Genomic DNA, 19,016 nt, shown 5'->3' with positions numbered 1-19,016 from the left:
TCTCCCATGATATATTTTAAGGAAATTAGTAAACTAATTAAACCGGACAGGATGTTTCTTTAAATTTATGTATGACAATTAAATTAAAGACAAAACAACCAATATGATAGCTTATTACTTATTTTTGGGATTTCGCTAATGTGCATGTCTTAATAACACGTCAATACTAAAATAAACTTTCTCTTCTATTTTGTTTCTCTTTTTATTAATTTCTTTGGTCAAATAAATTTAATTTTGACTATTATTTTTAATAAAATTATAAATTTTGAAATTCAAAATTTTAATATATATATTTTTTAAATTTTAATTTTATATAAATATTTTTAAAAAATGATGATCAAAATTAAATTCATTTGGCTAAGGAGCATATAAAATAATAGCGAGAACTAATAATTAGTACATATAATTGGGGCTACTTGCGTTAGTTAAAATGTGCGGGCCAAGTTGCGGGTTCCCGACCCAACAGAAATCCTCTTCACCACACCAAAACTTAAACCACTCCAAAACCCAGCGGAATCAAAGCAAAAGAAATGGTGGCTTTGATACCAAGGCGTCTCTTTTGCACTAAAATATCCCGGAATTGTCATCAGCATCAGCTCCAATGGAGCGTAAAGCAGGTTACAAAATCCAACTTCAACGACTCCCTCCACGACTTCCACTCCCACCTCTCCTCTTCCGACTTCGTCGCCGTTTCCCTCCAGAACACCGGCTCTTTCTCGGCCCCTTGGCACCGCCTCTCCTCCTTTGACTGCCCGGAAACCACCTACCTCAAGGCCCGACGAGCCGCCGACCGCTTCCAGCTCCTCCAGTTCGCTGTCTGCCCCTTCACCATCTCTGGCTCCAAAGTCACTGCCCACCCGTGAGTTCGCGACTTTTTTATAATAATAATAATACATTTCTTTGCAAAAAGATTTTAGTTTTAAGTTGCAGTAAGTAAATTTTTGTTAAAATTTGAAAGATTTCAGCTATTTAAAATTATTTCATTATTATTTTGTAAAATTAAAGCAAATTTAGAAGGTGAAAAGGAAAATAGAATCATTAATATATTTGGAAAATTAGAAGTTAATTTATTTATGGGAAATTTCCGGATTACATGTATGAAATTTTAGGTCCAAAATGTTAATTAACTTTTACTTTTAAAAATTAATTTCTAGTTTTCTTCTTTTTTTCTTAGGTGCTAATGTATTTTTTATTGTCATTGCAGTTATAACTTCCACTTGTTCCCTAGGGATGAATTAAACATTGGGATGCCCTCTTACAGTTTTTCATGCCAAACTTCATATTTGACAGCTATGGCTCAACAAGGTTTCGATTTTAACGCCTGCATATATGATGGTAAAAATCCTATTCTCTTTCACTTCCCTTATTGTTCTGATATTGTAAGCATGATGCCAAGTGACACACTCAGTGAAGAACTTTAGTATCGCGTGAGTTATGACATCATTTTGAAGGAATCATAATTGGGATCTCTATTCACCATGGAATGTTAACTAAGCTATAAGAGCTTTTCCCTTTTTGACAGGTATATCATACTTATCCAGAGCACAAGAGTTGGTAGCAAAAGTTCGAATGGGCAATCCAATTGCTATACATCATGTTATGAAACCTTCTTCTACCCCACCTAGCGTTGCTGATACGATATTCGTAGAAAGGGTTAAATCACGCGTTAAGCATTGGAAAAAAGCATGTGCAGACTCCTCAAGCAGAAAGACTGATGGTGAAAGATGCAGTATCAGATATTTGGTTAACTTAGCATCTTTCATTTCCTATTTTTGAGTGTGTTTACTTCTTTTTGGCAGAGGCTCTTGTAAAATCGCTGAGAAAACTTGTCTTAGGGGGTGAACAGTATGGATCTAGACCATGCATGACAATAGATGTTTGCAGTGAACGTCAAGTTCAGCTTGTGTTAGAGGTAGACTCACCTGATAAAGATTAAGATACTTAATCTGGAAGTGATGGAAAAGTATACCTCATGTGATGCTGTTATAGGAAATGGGCAATTTCTTGGGCTTTTTTTTTATTGTGATAATATCTTGAAATTTGTTTACTGGTTACAGATGTTAGGAGAGTTCTCTGATGACCTTGTTGCTTTGAAAATCCCAACAAAGGGTGGAGGAACCCAGGCAGTTCGTGTTGTTTTGACAAGTTCAAAAGAAGACAAGAGTCTTTTTGAGGTAGCAAATAAATCTCAATCCTTGATCACGATGAGTGATTTGGCTCTTTCTAATCTCTGTCAATGGGGTCTTGATTAACAGAGGCAGCTTCAGAATGTCGAAGAGGAACAAAACAAGAAAATAAGAGGCTTTCGAGAGGTGATCGATTTGATATCTGCTTCACAGAAACCTGTTGTCTCCCACAATTCCCTTAATGGTGTATCTTTATAGAGAAAGTTTCTAGTAATTTTAGATTATATTATAGCTGGCTTACGTTTTCTGTTAATGGTAGACCTAAACAGTAACTTGCTCCTGCAGATTTCTCAGTTATTCATTCCAAATTCATAGGTCCACTTCCTCTCAACATGGATGAGTTCCTTTGCTCTTTGCGATTAGTTTTCCCCCATGTATTTGATGTTAACCATCTGATGAAGGAAATTGGTCCTTTAGAAAATGTGACCAACATACCTGCAGCGATATCTTACCTCAAGAATCGGTTCTTTGCACCCATTGACATGGAAATTTCTCACGGAGGTTAGTGTGCCTCTCTAGTTATATTATGCACCTGATTTTCATCAATTTCTTTTTTCACTGTTTTATAACTTACTGCACATTATATTGTGGTTTTCCAGCTTTGTTAAATGAAGGCAAGATTCATGGGCAAACTGTTTTGAGAATATGTCATTTGTTCGCAAAACTGTGCTCTGTACTGAGAATCACTCCTGGTGCTATCCAGTCTAGTGATGACAATATAACTTCTCTCCTTGATGGGTATGCAAATTCCTTCAAATCATGTTCTGGAAGTTCTCAAGAATCAGTTGATGGGGGTATCAGAATTTGGACAAAGAGCCCGAGAAAAGTAGGCTGTAAGCATTTAGTTTTCTTGTGGGGATTTAGGGATAGCTTATCTGCTGGAATGCTTAAGAGCCTGCTTCAAGGGTCGCATGATGTTTTCTCTGAAGAATTTGACGTCTGTTTGGTTGATAAGAGCTGTGCCATTGTGGTTTTCTTGCAACCTAATTTATCTCAAGCTTTTCTGGATATAATGAGTAGCGAAGGAATCAGTGGATCATTAAGGGAATTGGTTTCAGAAGGCCTAAGGGCAGCAGGTTATGAGACTTACAAGAGGGCATGTGGTTTGGGTTATTGGGAGGCAGATTTAGCAAGTTCCTTAGACAAAGCCTCTGCAACTCCTGATTGCTTTTCTCAAAGTGGTTCTGAAACAAATCCATCAGAGGTTTTCTGGTGCAATGACTTGATGATTAACTTGGGCGACCTGTGAGGTATAAAAGTTTCCACTTCTCAGGTATTTGCTTTAACTGAGTAGTAGGCTTGGAGTTGATACTAATTTGAGACTAATCTGATACCAACCTCTGAAGTCCGGATCATTGATTGCATGCCTGATAGGCTCGAACATTTTAAGAAGTCAGAAATTTTGCTTATAGGGTAATTGCCTGAGTTGCAGCAGTATATTTGAAAATTATGGTGGACCATATTTAAGCCAAGTTGAACAATATTTGATTTCATTTGCAATTGTTTTCCTTGTACGGCTGCTAATACCATGCTAACATTTATACACCTAGAAGTGAATATTTTATTATTTATCATGTTTTGACATCTAGGCTTTGTTTCTTAGGGAGGATGGAAAAGAGTAAAGGAAGGAGTATTTTTACCAAAGGTACGGTTTTGGAGGAGGGACCCAGTTTTTTGAGCTTTGGACTGAACACCCATTTAATAAAGTTTTCTCAATTCTCCATTTTAGCATTATTTATCCTTAATTTTTCAAAGTTCATCTTTTAAAAGAAAATCAAGAGTTTCCTGCTGCAGAGAAAAGAGCTTCCACAAATAACTGCTCCTACTATAGTTTTTTCCCCAAGTCCAAAAATAAAGAAATATGTTTAACAAAAGATTAGAAATCCATATGATTATGATGAAGGTTAATTGAGTTTATGCTTATTGAAACTGGTCAATTCACAATTCGCTATATAGATATGCTGTTAGGGATTCCCCTTCCACAAATATCCTCCTTATGCTCGGAGGGACCCTCGGTTTTGGATGTATCAGGATACAGAAGCTTGTAGGGAATCTTGGCATAACCCCACCTGTTGTGCAGGTTATATCTTTTATTTCTGTCCAGTATATTTCCCTCTATTTTTCTAAGTCTTTCTCCGAACTCTTCAAACTTTTCGTTTACCTTTTTATTCTCTTTCCACATGTTGTCCGTTGGCCTTTGGCCCAAGTATACCTCATCAGATGTATGGCGTGAGAGAAGGTCCATTACTGCTATAGCAAACTCCATTTCAAACTTTTCAGGCAGCATCTTGACAAAAAACTTCTCAGGATCCTTCTGCATGTCCTCATATTCTTTTGTACCTTCTTTTGGAATGAACTTCCTCAATAGCATGGGGCGATTCGGAGGCCAACCGGCATACGCATATTGCCCAAAGTTCACCGCAGCATGCATACCTGAAGTAATCCATATCAGAGTTGTTAGAGCCCTTACCAGGTTTTCACGAGTTGTAAGATCATACCACCCTTGCTGTTGATCAACATGGCCCACACGTCTAATCTCCTCCCACCAATCTCTGATTTCCTCATCATCCCTGACAGAATCATCGTTTTCATAGAAAATTTGGCAATATGCTTTCACCCATGTCTCAATGGCATCCCATATCTCAATTCCATCCTTAGCATAGGGATAGTCGTCTAAAACGAACTTCATCCCAGCGGGAAATGTCACCTTTTCATCCGGAGCTGCTGGATTCTCGTCCAATTCTACCACATTCTCGTCGGTTTCTGCCACACCCTCGTCTCTTTCTACCACATTCTCGTCTATTTCTGCCAGACCCTCATCTCTCTCTACCACATTCTCGGTTTTCTTTGCCAGATCCTCCTCACCTATATTCTCTGGTTCCTTTTCTGCTGGCTTCTCCTTTATTTCTGAGACATTCTCATCTCTTACACTTTCTTTTGCATCTACTGCCATGCCTCTGAAATATTACAATATTGTCATCATTAAATCAAGTTAAATAATGAGCTCTATGACATTCCACATTGATCAATGCAACTTGTAAACGCCCGTGGCCAAAAAAAAAAAAATCATTTGTTCTGGTAAATTCTATGTTTGATCAAATCATTGCTTGCGACTTAAATCTATAGCATTTGCCACCCATTGTTAATTGATAGTAATTCGATCACCATGCGTATGGATCCTTCTATACTTACCAAATGAAGCAATAGAATTTTTGATTCATGAATTACCTTTTCTTAAGATCTTTTGGAAGGGCTTGCTCATCAAATCTCCATTGTTTATAGAAGTGAGAGGACAGCCGCACGGAAAATTCACCTGTAAAGAGTATTCTCTCTAGAATTCCCCCTGCATTCAGGAAGATGCCTCGAGCCAATGCATTTATATGCAATGTGTCTTTGAAATGAGGATCCAATAGCCAATGAATTGGATGCATCACGCTCAACTGTCTTCTAGTGGCAATAATGAATGGTTCAATTACTGCATGAGTATGCAACCTTGATCGAAAAAGGTACAACAAATAAATATAACATTAGGCTTCAGTATGCATACATATATATAGCCGCAGTAATATTTTAATCAGTACTCCAACTAATTGGAACCCATTTAGAATTTAATTAATTAAGCACCATTCTACAAACTACATATCATAAGTTGTTGAAGAGATGATTGGCAATTAAGTATAAGTTACTGTAATATTGAGTCACAGTACTCTTAAGTAAAATGTACATTGAAAATTCAAGTTATGGAGAAAAATTTTTCAATATGTAAAAAGTACATCACACTACAAGAAAAGTGTGCTTTAGTGAGGGTCACGATGCTCGCTAAAAGTCTCTTTTCTTCTATAGAATGTTTTGTTGGGAAAATGGAATAGTGATTTCCCTCCTATTCTTAATTTTTTTTAACTCTTTATTTGGTTAAAATCTCATTCCTTAGAATGATCATTCAAGGAGATGTCTAAGAGGCAAGAAATAAAGTAAAAACATTAATGGATAAAAATGCCTTCTATTAATTTGAAAAATTACCATACTATATAAAATACAATTTATTTTTATTTTTTAAAATTTCTTTCTCTCTAGTCAATTACCTCTCTCCTTCTCTCACTAAGTTAAGATGAATTTAAAATTTAAAAATAAAATGAATTTAAAATAAAAACGTTTAAGTTTTAATAATAAATTATAAAAAGTTAATATTTGAAGCTTAAAAATTAAATTAAAATTTTAATTATAAATTTTTTAAATTTTAATATTTTAAAAATAAATAGCAATATAATACAATTAATGTTTTGACTATAAATATTTTAATTTAGAAATTAAATATTATAATAAATAGTATTTTTGTTATTTATCACTTATTCTTTAATTATTTCCAAAACTAATCCTGTTTAAAATAATTCATAATATCAATTCACATCCTATTCCATTTCTATGAACTAAATTATAAAATAATTATTCATCTTTTATTTTATTTTTACAAAATGACTATTCTATTCTCTATCGATTTGTTCTTGTGAGCCAAACACAGCTCTAGTGTCAATGGCCGGTAGATGAGCCCACAATATATAACTAAAGACCTTATTTTGCATTGAAGTTAGTGTGGACAACTGCTGAGCTTTCAATCTATACTGAACCACAGAGGATTAATAACATTGCAGTGATTTTAAAAATTCATAACTTTTATGCTTAAGAAATAGTAATAATTTAATTGATCCAAAATAAAATTTACGGTCAACTAGCTAGGAGCTTCCTTGATTAGCAAAGAAATTTAAACATAGGTAAATGCAATAAACTAATTATAGTTACTCACCAATGGCTAACTAATTGGTGGTGAGCTGCGTCATTGGCTGCAACGTGAGCTTTTGCAAGGTCCCATTCAAGCTCGTCTGGCTCAAGGACCATGTCCATTTCGCTATCAGGCAAGCGAAGCTGTATTGCTATTGGTTCTAATCTATCATCCCACCCTGAGGGCTTTAGTATTGTTCGAGTTGCATAAGCACAAACACCCTTTGCATTTATCACGCTTAGAAACGGCCGGAGGTAGTCGTGATCCAAGACGAAATATGCCTCAGCTTCACTCTTTGCCTGCCGTGTACTAGTATTTAGGAATTTAATTAAAAAGGAAAACTAGCTAGATTATAAGGAAAAATGGCAATCTTATCTCTACAATCCGCATCAAGTAGTATATATTTCTATCTTGATGATATGACTTTGTTTCCTTGTCAATCAAAAAGGACTTCATTGATCGTATACTTTCTTGAAAAAACTTGTTCTCTATTTTACCTTTTCTATAAGGTCCAGGTTCTTCGGAAGCCAACCTTCTCGAGGTGAGAATTTCTGCAAGGTTTTTTAAAGTTGCAGATGACAATCTATTCCAGGGCTAAAATATTAGCAACGTATATTTATAGATGGAACCTGGTTTTTGGGGAAGAGAGACCTCTAAGGACTGGATTCGTACTGGATTTGTTCCTGCAAGCATTTGGCGTCCAAACTCTCTGTCAAGAAGCCAATCGTACTGGTCCTCTGTCAAGAAGAAGCAGCAGGACTAATATTAGTCCTAAATAGAATGTCCACCTCCAACCTGGAGATGCTAGTTACAATATCAAATTTAATTGCTATACCTAATTACCTGCCATAATTGAAGGAGGTTGTGAGCTGAGGACGTCTCTTTTGGTCGTAGCATCAACAACTTGGTTAAAGATTTCAGCTGGTACCAACTTTTTCAGCTTCTGCTTGACTCGCTCATCCATTTTTTTTACTTGTTTGTCTGAGAAAATGGCGACTATGTCATCGATTGAGTCTACACTTTGGGTATCTCGATGGGATGGTGATTTTGGCTTCCTTAGAACGAAATCAACAATAGACTGAATCATACTAAAATCAGCTGTTGAAAATGCTGACTTGGGAACAAAGAAATGTAGGATTTTCTGAACCATTGTGGGACATTCTTGATGCAACTGGGGTGGTTGGTCTGACTTGGGGGTAAGAAATCGCACAAGAGCATCGACGAAGTTGTTTCTGAGTTGTTCTTGTTTCTTCTGGCTCAAACGCTCATCAGGTGGAACAAAAGTTCGAAAGCATCCTACCGGCCGAGACTCGGTTAAATGGTCTACATACAACAAATGCCAAATGTGAAGAAATTCCAAGAAAAATAAATAAAATTGTGCCATAAAACAGGATTGTATCTATATATACCATGCTGGGTAGGAGGGCGGTTTGTTCTTAACCTGCGTGGATATGGATACTCCTTAGAACCCCCCAAAATAGGCCTAGCATACTCTGGGCTATTGTCAGGATCTCCAAGATCATTGTAGCATTGATAGTCGTATATTCTATCCCATGGATGCCTCTCATCTTTCAACCCTCGTCCTCTCAGTTTCTTAAGTTCTTTTTTTCTCAGTACAACTAAACCGGGAGGTGTTTTCTCTGGAAGATACAACTGTCAAGAGGGCAACAATATTAGTGTTTGCTCAAGTTAATATCAACATTACCTACTTATTGGTTTTCTAAGAAATTTAATAGCAAAATACCAAAATGGAATAGTTATAGGTCAACATACTCGGTTTATGAAGAAAATCCGTTTAACTCCGGTCTTGTCAAGTGGGTACACCCAGGAAGCACAGTGGAAAAAGAAGTCCTCCCTGTCAGGAGCAGGACTTTTGTACTTGAAAGTGGCGGATTTGAGGAAGAATTCATGCCTGCCTCTATTTTCTACAACAAAAGCCCCGGGAGAGCCGAACCCGCGCACCACCTCAAAGTTCAGTTTGTATTTGATTATACTCGGATTCAGGTTGATTTTCCACTTCTGTAGATATGCCTTCTTACTTTCTAACCCGCTCCTAGTGTCTATTACATCGCAATGCAGCACAGGATTAATAATTTTACTGTATGAAATGTAAATTATCTCAATTTTTAGATAATAACATTTTTATTATTAAAATATTATTATGTACTCAAATATTTATCTTATTAGTTAATGAGCAAAATTCAAATCTTTCTTTTTTTAATTATAAAAAAAATTATATATATATATTATTTTAGTTACTTAAATTATTAAAAGATAACATGTCCCATCTCGTATTTCAAGTTACCATTTATTTTAATTACCTCACAAAATTATAATAAATTTTTTTTTTCATATTACATGATTAACAATTGAGTGATTATAACAATAATACTTATAAATTTTACAGATGAAAAGATTATTTTTCAAAATTTAACGAGGAGAACAAAGAAATCTTGAAAAGTTAATTGACAAAAAACATAAACTGAGCTTACATGGATCGACTACATCGGCGCTGTAAATCTGAATAGCAACGGATCGTAGAGTGGGAAGGAGACAAATCCGAGGGGAGTGATCAATCTCAAAAGTTCCCTCGATAATGTCGTTTTCAGGGTGAGGGCGATGGCAACATGTTGTCAGTCCACAGCAAGTAGTTTCTGCCATATTCAGATAATGCCTCCTTCAGTTCGCAAAAAGGATGAAGGAGAAGGAGCGGAGGTATTGCTTGCACTTGGAGAAGCATATATGCTTTTGGCTGTGACCTTTGAATCCAATACTTTGCCTGCTCCTTGAGTTTTCTTGTTCGGCACTCTTGACCTAAAATTCCCACCTCGTGTATTCTGCTTGCTTTCGTCCCTGTTGGTTGATGATATCACTCAGTGTCCTCGCGAATCGATTTCTTTCCCACCAAAAAGTTTAATTATTCATGAAAATTAAATTATGGTGTACAATTTAGGAATTAGGTGACGTTTAGTATTTTATCACGAAATAACTTTACAGTTTTTGATATAATATGAAAAAGTGATAGATTTCAGACAATGTGATTACGGAGAAGATTAAATTGTATTTGTTTGGTTTCAAAGCACTTTACTATAAATATAATTTAAATTTACAAAATTATCTTTTTATGTGAAAATATAAAATTGAATAAACTTATATTCTTTTTAATATAAATTTTTAACTTTTCAATTTATTTTTTAAAATAATAAATAATAATATGACAAAAATAATATTAAAATATGTGAAATTATTAAATTTTTATTTTTAATAAATAAATAAGTTAATTTAATGAATTTAAAATAATTAATCAATTAATATTTTTTTTGGAAAGAAGATGAATTTTATTTACGTCATCAAACTTAGTTACATCGTGAGTATCTACACAGATCAAGTTACACAAGAAACCAACCCACAATATTCCTAGTAACATGAAAGTTAAGCCTCATTAAAAACCACCTCCTGAAAAAACCTATTGGGATAAAAACCATGAGATAGGAAAAAAGAGTACCCAAGCTACCCATGTAAATCTAAATCCCCATAATCAAACCTCCGTTAATTCATGGACATAACGTCTTTTAGCACAATATCTTTTATGGTGGACGGCAATATAGAAAAGTCCCTCCATGCCTTCAAATTTTCCCTCATTTCATTAGTTTAATTATTTACTTATGATATTACAAATTTAAGTAATTACTTAATTATTTATAACACATTGCATTAATTAATTAAATAATTAATTTAATTAACTCATTAATTAACATATTAATTTATTTAAACATTTTAAAAATAAAATAATATTTCTAATTTAGTTAATTTCTTAATTACTAAACATTTAATTAATTTAATAAATCCTTGACTATTTTAAATACACCCTAAATTTTACAAAATTAACTAATTTAATTAATTGCTTAATTCTCAATACATGATTATTCATAATTAATTAAATTATGTAATTAATTCCCTAAACCCTTAATTAATTTAATTAAATAAAATATTGTCTAATATTACTTATTTAATTTATTTCTTAATAAATAATTTACCTAATTCCTTAATTACTAAAACATTTGTTCATTTGATTAGTTGAATTCTTCCATAAATATAATAAAACCTGAATTAAATAATTATAAATTTGAAGGTATTTACTAATTTTCTTAATTGCTTATTAGTAATTTTCTTTATTACTAAATTTATATTTAATAAAACCTTACTAATTTTCTTAATCACTAAAAATTTAAAAGATTTCATTCCTAAAAATCCATGGATGTTTATTTATCTCATGAATCAACATATTCAACAGCCAAAATACTAGCATCCGTGAACCAACATATTATTCCCTATTAAAATACTAGCAACAATGAATTACATATACAATTAGAATCAATACAAAATACCAGCAATCAATCAATCCAACCGTGAATCAATACATTATTCCCAAAATATAAATAATAGCCATGAATCTGTTATGAACAAATATGTGAATGTCCATTATATTATGACTCAAGAAGTACAGAGCAAGTCAAACAACCTAATACGCTAGATACAAGAAATGTAATGTGATTTGAACTCTTAGATGAAATTAGATTAAGATTATAATTCAAGGGGTTGTTGGCTTATAAATAGGTCTCTCACTTCATTTGTAAAGACAAACTTAAGTAACTCTCTAAATACTTTCTCTTAAATTTCTTTTGTAGTTGTTTTTTTAATATTTATTTCATAACAGAATCAATACTTTTGACAATCAAAATACTAGCAACAATCTTAAAATACAAGCAAACCTAAACACTAAAAATCAATAAAATCTACCAACGAGATTATTTCCAAATATAATAACAAAATCTAAACCCAAATATCTAGTAAATTAAAAGTAAGAAAACATTACCTTATGGGCAACACAATCACACCGCCAGTCGAAGCAAAATCAAGAGACTCAAATGGAAAGAGGTGATTAGACAAATGGGAGAAGCGTGAGGAATGGGACTCGAAAGTCGAATGGTTGGGTGGTGGTTAGAGTAGGGTGTTGGTCTGCGGTAGAGGGCACGCTCAGGTGGGGTGAATGGTAAGGCAGGTGGAGAGTGAAGGGAGAGTAGAAAGGAGAGAAGAGAAAAAGGGAGAAATAAGTAAAGGTAGAAATTAGGGGAAAAATCCTGCATGAGGATTTTTATTTTACTTATCGATGGAATCTCTGACAAAAGATTCCATTAGTAGCTAAAATAAGGATAGATAGGGGGAAAACTCCCACCTATGAATTTCAATTATTAATTATGATGGAATCACCGACGGAATATTTCGTCAAAAAATAAAAAATATCAACGAAATATTCATCAATAAATTCGTCGATAATGTTATCAATGTCTTATCAAATTACTGATCACTTAGTTTGTAGGTAAAATGATTGATAAATTTTGTCAAGAAAATGTTATTGACGGAATAATTTCGTTGTTAAATTTTGCACCATTTTGTTATTCATGTGTGCCATTATATAAGTGATAGATTATCGACAGGTTGAGTTCCATCGGTATTTTTCGTTAGTAATCCATCCTTTTTTCTCATATTCTTCTCTCGTCGGTAATTCATTGGTAATTACTGATGAATTATTACTAACAGAATTGATTTCGTTGGTAAAGCCTATTTTTTTTTGTAGTGACATTCACATATGTGTTGATACAATATGATCGTTGGAGCTTTAAAGAAGAACGATTATTTTCACATTTAATGTACTTCCAACTACCTTTGAAATTTCAGCACTCGTACAAATCATTAGCAACACTTCATTCAAATAATTAATAAGTTAACATCAAATGGAAAATGCCTATCACTTCATATATACAAATTCTCCACTTGATCGATAGGTTTAATTGTTAAGTGATATGCTTCATTCAATGTTTAGCTCAATTGAGAGGTAGCCCAAGGCTTGCAAGGCGTGGAAACATTGATGCTCTACTCGTGTCGTTCATGGAAATAACTCTAGAACATGTTTTCATTGAACTTGATTAGACCGACGATTTGTATTTGTCTTGCATGCTTCAGACACGAGCTAATACATTTCACAAATTTCAAAAACTTGGAATCATTTTATTGTTGATTGTGCATGTGCCCATTTTTGACCAAAAGAGAGCTTGATTGGAGTGGAGATGAAGCAGAACAAGTGAAATTGGGCAATAATTAGACGTAAGATTTAAATCAAAACGACACCATTTGGATAACATGAACTCATCTGTCATGTCATCTCCTGTTATCCATGTTCTATCCATCTATCAACTTAATTTTTAATTATAAAGAATTAAAAATATTTGATTCTTAATTATTATAATCGAAATGTTTGATCTCGTAATTAACAAAATGCCCAAATATATAGTCTCAAATTAAGCATTTAGCCTTTTCATTTTTATATGAGGACAGCAGCACTACAAATGGCGGCCGATACATCGCTTCTATTTTGTATATCTGAAATATTGACCAACAATTTCTTATGTTGATGAAATTACTGTTATATGTCTGTTTCGCGATATATCTAAATTAAATTAAAAAAAAAAGTGCATCATGAGGGGCGGACGGGTACGCTAGTAACACAAAAAAAAAAAGGCGGCAGATTTTAGGAATTGGGAAGGCGAGAGTTTTGGAACAGGGAGTTGGAGAGAGAGGGTTTTGACGAAAGAAAAAAAAGGAAAAGGAAAAAAGAGAAAGAAATGAGAGAAACCGCTGGCGGTAGAACCAGGGTGCCGACAACTAAGGGAGGCTTGAGAGAAGAGGCCTAAATTTAGAATAAAAAATGGAGCGGAAGAAAAAAGGAATTGGGGAGGAAGAGGGGAGGGCTTAAATGGCAGAAGCACCACCACCAATGCCAGCATGGAAGAGCTTGAAGAGGATAGAAGGTGACTGACTAATATATCGGGTTGAAAGTTGAGAGCAAAGGAATTAGAATTAAAAAAAAAAAGTATTAGGGTAATGGAAGTGGGATGCCTAGAGTATGGCAGCCAATTAAGCAAAGATTTTTGGAGGAAATAAAAGAAAAGGAGAGGAAAAAAGAATATAGAAAAATAATAAAATGACAAATTTTTTTGAAATATTAAATTAAATAAAAAGTTATTTTTACAAAGGACGATGCGAAAAGATTTTTTTTTACAGCCCAATTTTGATTTTTTTTACATTTTTTTAATAACAAGTGAAAAAGAATAAAGAGAGAAAAAGAGATTGAAAGCAGAAACAGCAAGAACCATGGCTTCAATGGCACTAAACTCCCCAAGCTCGAACCATTTTGTTAACGATGGCTACACTTCTTTCAGTAGAGTTAGGCTGTGTTCCTTCTCGTTCGAATCGAGCTTGTACGGCTTCAAAATCCCTAGGAGACAGCTTTCACTCTCGGTCAACGAGACCATAACAACCCGACCCAAACCCGCTTGTTATTCGGGTTCTGAACCGTTGAAGGCATCTTCCCAGTCTTTCGACGTCGTGATCGTCGGAGCGGGAATTATCGGGTTGACAATCGCTCGACAGTTTCTAATCGGGTCGGATCTATCCGTTGCAGTCGTTGATAAGGCCGTACCCTGCTCCGGCGCCACTGGTGCAGGTAAAGCTTTTTTTTTTTTTTTTCCAACTATTAATCCCCTCCGCCCTTCTCTTCTTTTCTTTTTTTTGGTTTGCACTAAACTCTGGTGGGTGTAGGACAGGGGTACATATGGATGGTACACAAAAATCCTGGAAGCCAGACATGGGAACTTACCAAAAGAAGTCACCAACTGTGGAAAAGGTTGGCTGAGACAATACGTGATCAAGGCATGGATCCTCTTCAAGTATTGGGTTGGAAAAAGACAGGTATGATTTGACCGTTATAATAATTGCATGGTAATGTCAGATGTTAATGTCCGGTGACTTTGTACTTTGTTATCTCTTTTTAATTTGAAGTTGAGTTAAACTTTTTGGAAGTCGTGGTAATTTCTAGTGTTCTGAGCTGTAGGAAGCTTGTTAGTTGGTAGAACTCCTGGGGATTCAATTATCTTAAGAGAGAGGGTGAGGCAGCTATCTGAAGCTGGGTTGACAGCAGAGTATTTGCCCAGCAATGAATTGCTCTCCGTGGAACCTGCTCTTTTTGTTGGGAGTGATGGTGGGGCTGCTTTTGTACCTGATGATTGCCAGTTGGATGCTCTTCGTACTGTTTCATATATCGAAAAGGTGTCTTTGTTTTCTTTTTCCTTTAGTTATTTAATGACATTTGGCTTAATGATTGCTTCATTTTTAATGTCTCCCCTTTTCATGTAAATAACATAGACTCCAATGATCTATAGGTTAACAGATCTTTTACACTGGAAGGTAGATATGCAGAGTTCTATCATGAGCCAGTTGCAGGTTTAGTAAGGTCTGTCATCATTTTCTGCAGCACATTAATGATGAGAACAAGGGACAAAACATGTGTGTGTATGATTATTCTGGTCTTTGAGTAACTCTTCTAACTCCTGTAGTTCAGATCTACTAGTAGCGGGGAGGTTGAAGCTGTTCGGACTTCCAATAATACCCTGTATGGTAAGGCCATTGTAGTTGCAGCCGGTTGTTGGAGCCAGTCTCTGATGCATGACCTGTTCAGAGGCTCAAATGTTAAATTGGACGTCCTTGTAAAGCCTCGGAAGGTAAGAATCCAAGATATAAATGGATTTGCATAATTTAAGATTTCATATGTTATTTTTCTCTACTGCTCCGTTAGTTATTCTGTATAATATATTTGCGAATGAACCTATGTGTATGCTTGGATCTCTATCTTTGTTTAGGCCATGGTTTCACTAAACTATTTAGTTTTTGCGGGTTGACCACATTTATCTTGGTATCTCTGTTGATTAACTGGTCATGTTGGAAGTGCTAGTCTTGTATTCGTGTCCAAATTCGATTAGGGACTATAATCTTTTTTAAGCATTCTAATTGTGCAACAGGCTTCAATAGTCTTTTATACTAATTCTCTTTGGTTGAGAGTTTGATCTCATTCAATAAATCCTTGAATTTGGCGGCATATCAATATAGCAGAATTCCTCTTTTTTTTTTTTCCCTCTGTTTTCTCTCTGTATGCTTTTATAGGATGGTAGATCCTTTTGCTATATCAAACATTTATGAAACAAAATAATTTTTGGGCTGATATCTGAAGCTAAATTCGATATATCAATGTTAAAAATTCTTCATAGTGCTGTGTAATGCTCTGGATAATTCATCAGTGTGCTGTTGCAGTCAGGCATATGTTTGGACATATTGTGTTGGCTTTTCTTCATAGACTAATTGCTAGTTAGGCATTGTGTTTGGCTCTGGTAACACAGCTTTTGGCAGCCAATGCAATGCCGAACACACCATGGTTTGAGTGCAAAAGCACTTTTTTGTCAGCAATTTTTGAACCAACTGCAAAAGCCCCTTGAAGGTGTTTTTAACTCTCTACGGTACTTTTTATCAATAATGCCAAATACTCAAAAATCTCAAAATACAATTTTTTACAGCAGTTTTCAAATGCACTTTTCCCAACTCATGCTTTTTCCAATCACAAAAGCAATGCCAAACTAGGCTAAAGAACTTGTTTGGCCCAGCTAGAGCTTCTATAAAACGTCTTGTTTGAGTATTTTGCAAGAGTTGTAAAGAGACTTAAATATCGAATCTGCATACTTAATTCAGAAGTGCTGTAAGATATAAAAAAACTATTTTGTAGTATTTTAATTTCTTTTTAATAAATAAAAGACTCAACTTTATTGAACAAAATCATCAGTTTTAGAATAAAAGAAATGATTGAAATAAAATAATCTTTTATTAATAAAAAATAATAAAATGGATTAAATCAAGATAAAAAAATTGAACCAATAAAAAAGATGAATGTGAAAAAATATAATTTTTCTTATAATATTATGAATTATTAAAGCACAAAAATATCTTGCCAGACACCCACTTAATGCTGATGGGGTTGTTTGGAATAAATCATATGTTTGATTATATCTTATGAATGAAACAAACCTGTTTCAACATGCTTGGGCATGCTGTCCCAATGTTTTTCACACTTCTTCACTGTTATTAAGTATGATCCATATATAGCCGTGTCTTAGCGCAGATTCATGTTGGAACAGGCCTTTGGTTATAATTGTAGAACCATGTAATGCCTGAACATGCACATGTTATATGTCTAAAAAACTAATAAACATAGTTGCATTTCAAAATGTAAACTATTTTAACATATGATGTTACCATCATAAAAATGCAACTATTCTGTGTTGTCAATAAGGAAGCTCACCTAATATCTGTTACAAAGCTTCTCCTACTAAAATGCAGTTGAAGAGTTCCTTACATATCTTGGGAGGAAAATTTCATGAATGTAGTAGGATGATATTTATGAGTTTCAATAATGCAATTCATTGATGCATTTTCCATGCTTATTTATTTGATTTTTTCAAAAGTTATTTATGTAATGTCTGCCTTGCGTTTTATATCCATAACAGGGTCACCTTCTTGTGCTTGAGAACTTTAATTCCCTTCATCTGAATCATGGCTTGATGGAGGTTGGTTATGTAGATTATGAAAATGCAATTTTAACTCCAGGGCTGAATGATCAGAGCCAAACCCTGTCTGTTTCAATGACGGCCACAATGGACACAATGGGTAATCTTATTCTAGGTAAAATTTTACCCTTATTGCTTGCCATTCTCAATGCTGGCTTTTAAATATTCATTTACTCATGGTAAAATCATAGTTTTGGTGTGGAAAAGAATATATTGTCTGCTTTTATGTTCTTATTATTCTGCTTCTTTTTAACACTCGAGGAAAAGTGAGACTGCATGGACCTTCAAAATGTTGTTTGTTTTCCCTGCTCTTAGAAAAGTCTATAGATTCTAACTTTTAGGTCTTATTGTTTAATAATATGGTAGATGAAATTAACATTTACCTTTTTTTTTTTATCAGTAGCCTTTATTTCTGCAAAATAAAATGCATAAATGGGCATTATTATCTATGCATTGTATGTTCTTTGTGTACATTTTCCAGTTGATCATGTTAATTTGTTGGTGTACATCTTATTTTCTCTTAAGTTTGATCTATCTTTCAGGGAGCAGCCGTCAGTTTGCTGGGTTCAGCACTGAGGTCGAAGATTCCATCATTCTTCATATATGGAAACGGGCTGGAGACTTCATTCCCAAATTAAAAGAACTTTCCCTCAAAAATTTCATTAAGAACAGAAACGTGAGAGTAGGGCTACGCCCTTACAGTAAGTCCACGTATATTGCATCTTGTGTAATATTTGATCTTTGGTATACAGCTGTTAGAAATTTATACTTGCAGAATAGATTGATTTACATAAAATTCCTGAAATGATATCTTTACTTATCTCAGTGCCTGATGGGAAACCAGTGATTGGACATGTGCCTGGTTTGTCAAACATGTTCCTTGCAACTGGGCATGAAGGAGGAGGGCTCTCTATGGTAAATTTTGTTTTATGTATGATATTCTGGAAAATTTTATGTTGTTCCATTTTTGTATTGAACACTTGGTCATTCCATATTGTCACATTCTAGTCCATAAATGGATGATCTGTTGATCACTAATTATTTTGTATAAGGATTTGTCTATCTTTGATAATTCTGCATGTTGTATCATAGTTCATGAAAAATGATTCATCACTTTGGTCCAATTTTCAGGCCTTAGGAACTGCAGAAATGGTTGTTGATATGGTAATGGGCAATCCCACACATGTTGATAATTCACCATTTGCTGCTCAAGGTCGATGTTGTTAGAACAATGTTCCAAAGAACATCAGATAAATATTAATGGACAGATCTAGTTGAGCAAATCTGAGGCTGCTGGTTAGATTCAGAAATCAGGAAGCCACACTGTCTCACTGTTTTACTTTTCAGGTTAAAAATTGTATTCAGCATCTCTATGCCTTACCGACATTTTTCTCTTTCCTCTTTGCCCCGGGAGAATGTCTGGAATGATGTGGAATGATGTGTCCTGAAATTTTTTGCAAGTACGTATACGTTATGAACTTTAGGTTGGCTTTTTTTTATTTTTTTTTGTTCCTTCAGGAACTGTTTTACTGTTGCACGTTTATT

General features: G+C 34.4%; 3 protein-coding genes across 3 annotated transcripts; 2 read left to right on the top strand and 1 right to left on the bottom strand.

Annotated features, from left to right (window-relative positions):
* On the top strand, nt 430–3,920 carry LOC18612625 (poly(A)-specific ribonuclease PARN-like). The gene is made up of 8 exons (XM_007049522.2): nt 430–859; nt 1,205–1,335; nt 1,523–1,717; nt 1,800–1,912; nt 2,058–2,174; nt 2,256–2,370; nt 2,472–2,687; nt 2,786–3,920. Exons 1-8 carry the CDS (start codon nt 531–533, stop codon nt 3,433–3,435), a joined length of 1,866 nt encoding a protein of 621 aa, XP_007049584.2. The 5' UTR covers nt 430–530; the 3' UTR covers nt 3,436–3,920.
* Nucleotides 4,085–12,128, bottom strand: LOC18612624 (linoleate 9S-lipoxygenase 1). Its single transcript, XM_018118620.1, has 10 exons — nt 11,840–12,128; nt 9,456–9,859; nt 8,737–9,023; nt 8,373–8,616; nt 7,807–8,286; nt 7,615–7,700; nt 7,461–7,514; nt 6,988–7,262; nt 5,415–5,678; nt 4,085–5,143 (listed from the first exon to the last, which is right to left on the bottom strand). The coding sequence occupies exons 2-10, from the start codon at nt 9,622–9,624 to the stop codon at nt 4,135–4,137; spliced, it is 2,868 nt and encodes a 955-aa protein (XP_017974109.1). The 5' UTR covers nt 9,625–9,859; nt 11,840–12,128; the 3' UTR covers nt 4,085–4,134.
* LOC18612623 (probable D-amino acid oxidase PA4548) lies at nt 14,114–18,949 on the top strand. Its single transcript, XM_018118722.1, has 9 exons — nt 14,114–14,527; nt 14,623–14,772; nt 14,915–15,129; nt 15,243–15,313; nt 15,422–15,581; nt 17,412–17,586; nt 18,014–18,172; nt 18,298–18,386; nt 18,603–18,949. The coding sequence occupies exons 1-9, from the start codon at nt 14,176–14,178 to the stop codon at nt 18,696–18,698; spliced, it is 1,467 nt and encodes a 488-aa protein (XP_017974211.1). The 5' UTR covers nt 14,114–14,175; the 3' UTR covers nt 18,699–18,949.

This window comes from Theobroma cacao, chromosome 1 (assembly GCF_000208745.1).
Source record: "Theobroma cacao cultivar B97-61/B2 chromosome 1, Criollo_cocoa_genome_V2, whole genome shotgun sequence".
NCBI classification, from domain to species: domain Eukaryota; kingdom Viridiplantae; phylum Streptophyta; class Magnoliopsida; order Malvales; family Malvaceae; genus Theobroma; species Theobroma cacao.
Note: the sequence above shows the minus strand (reverse complement) of the source record. Positions and strands in the feature narration are given on the sequence as shown.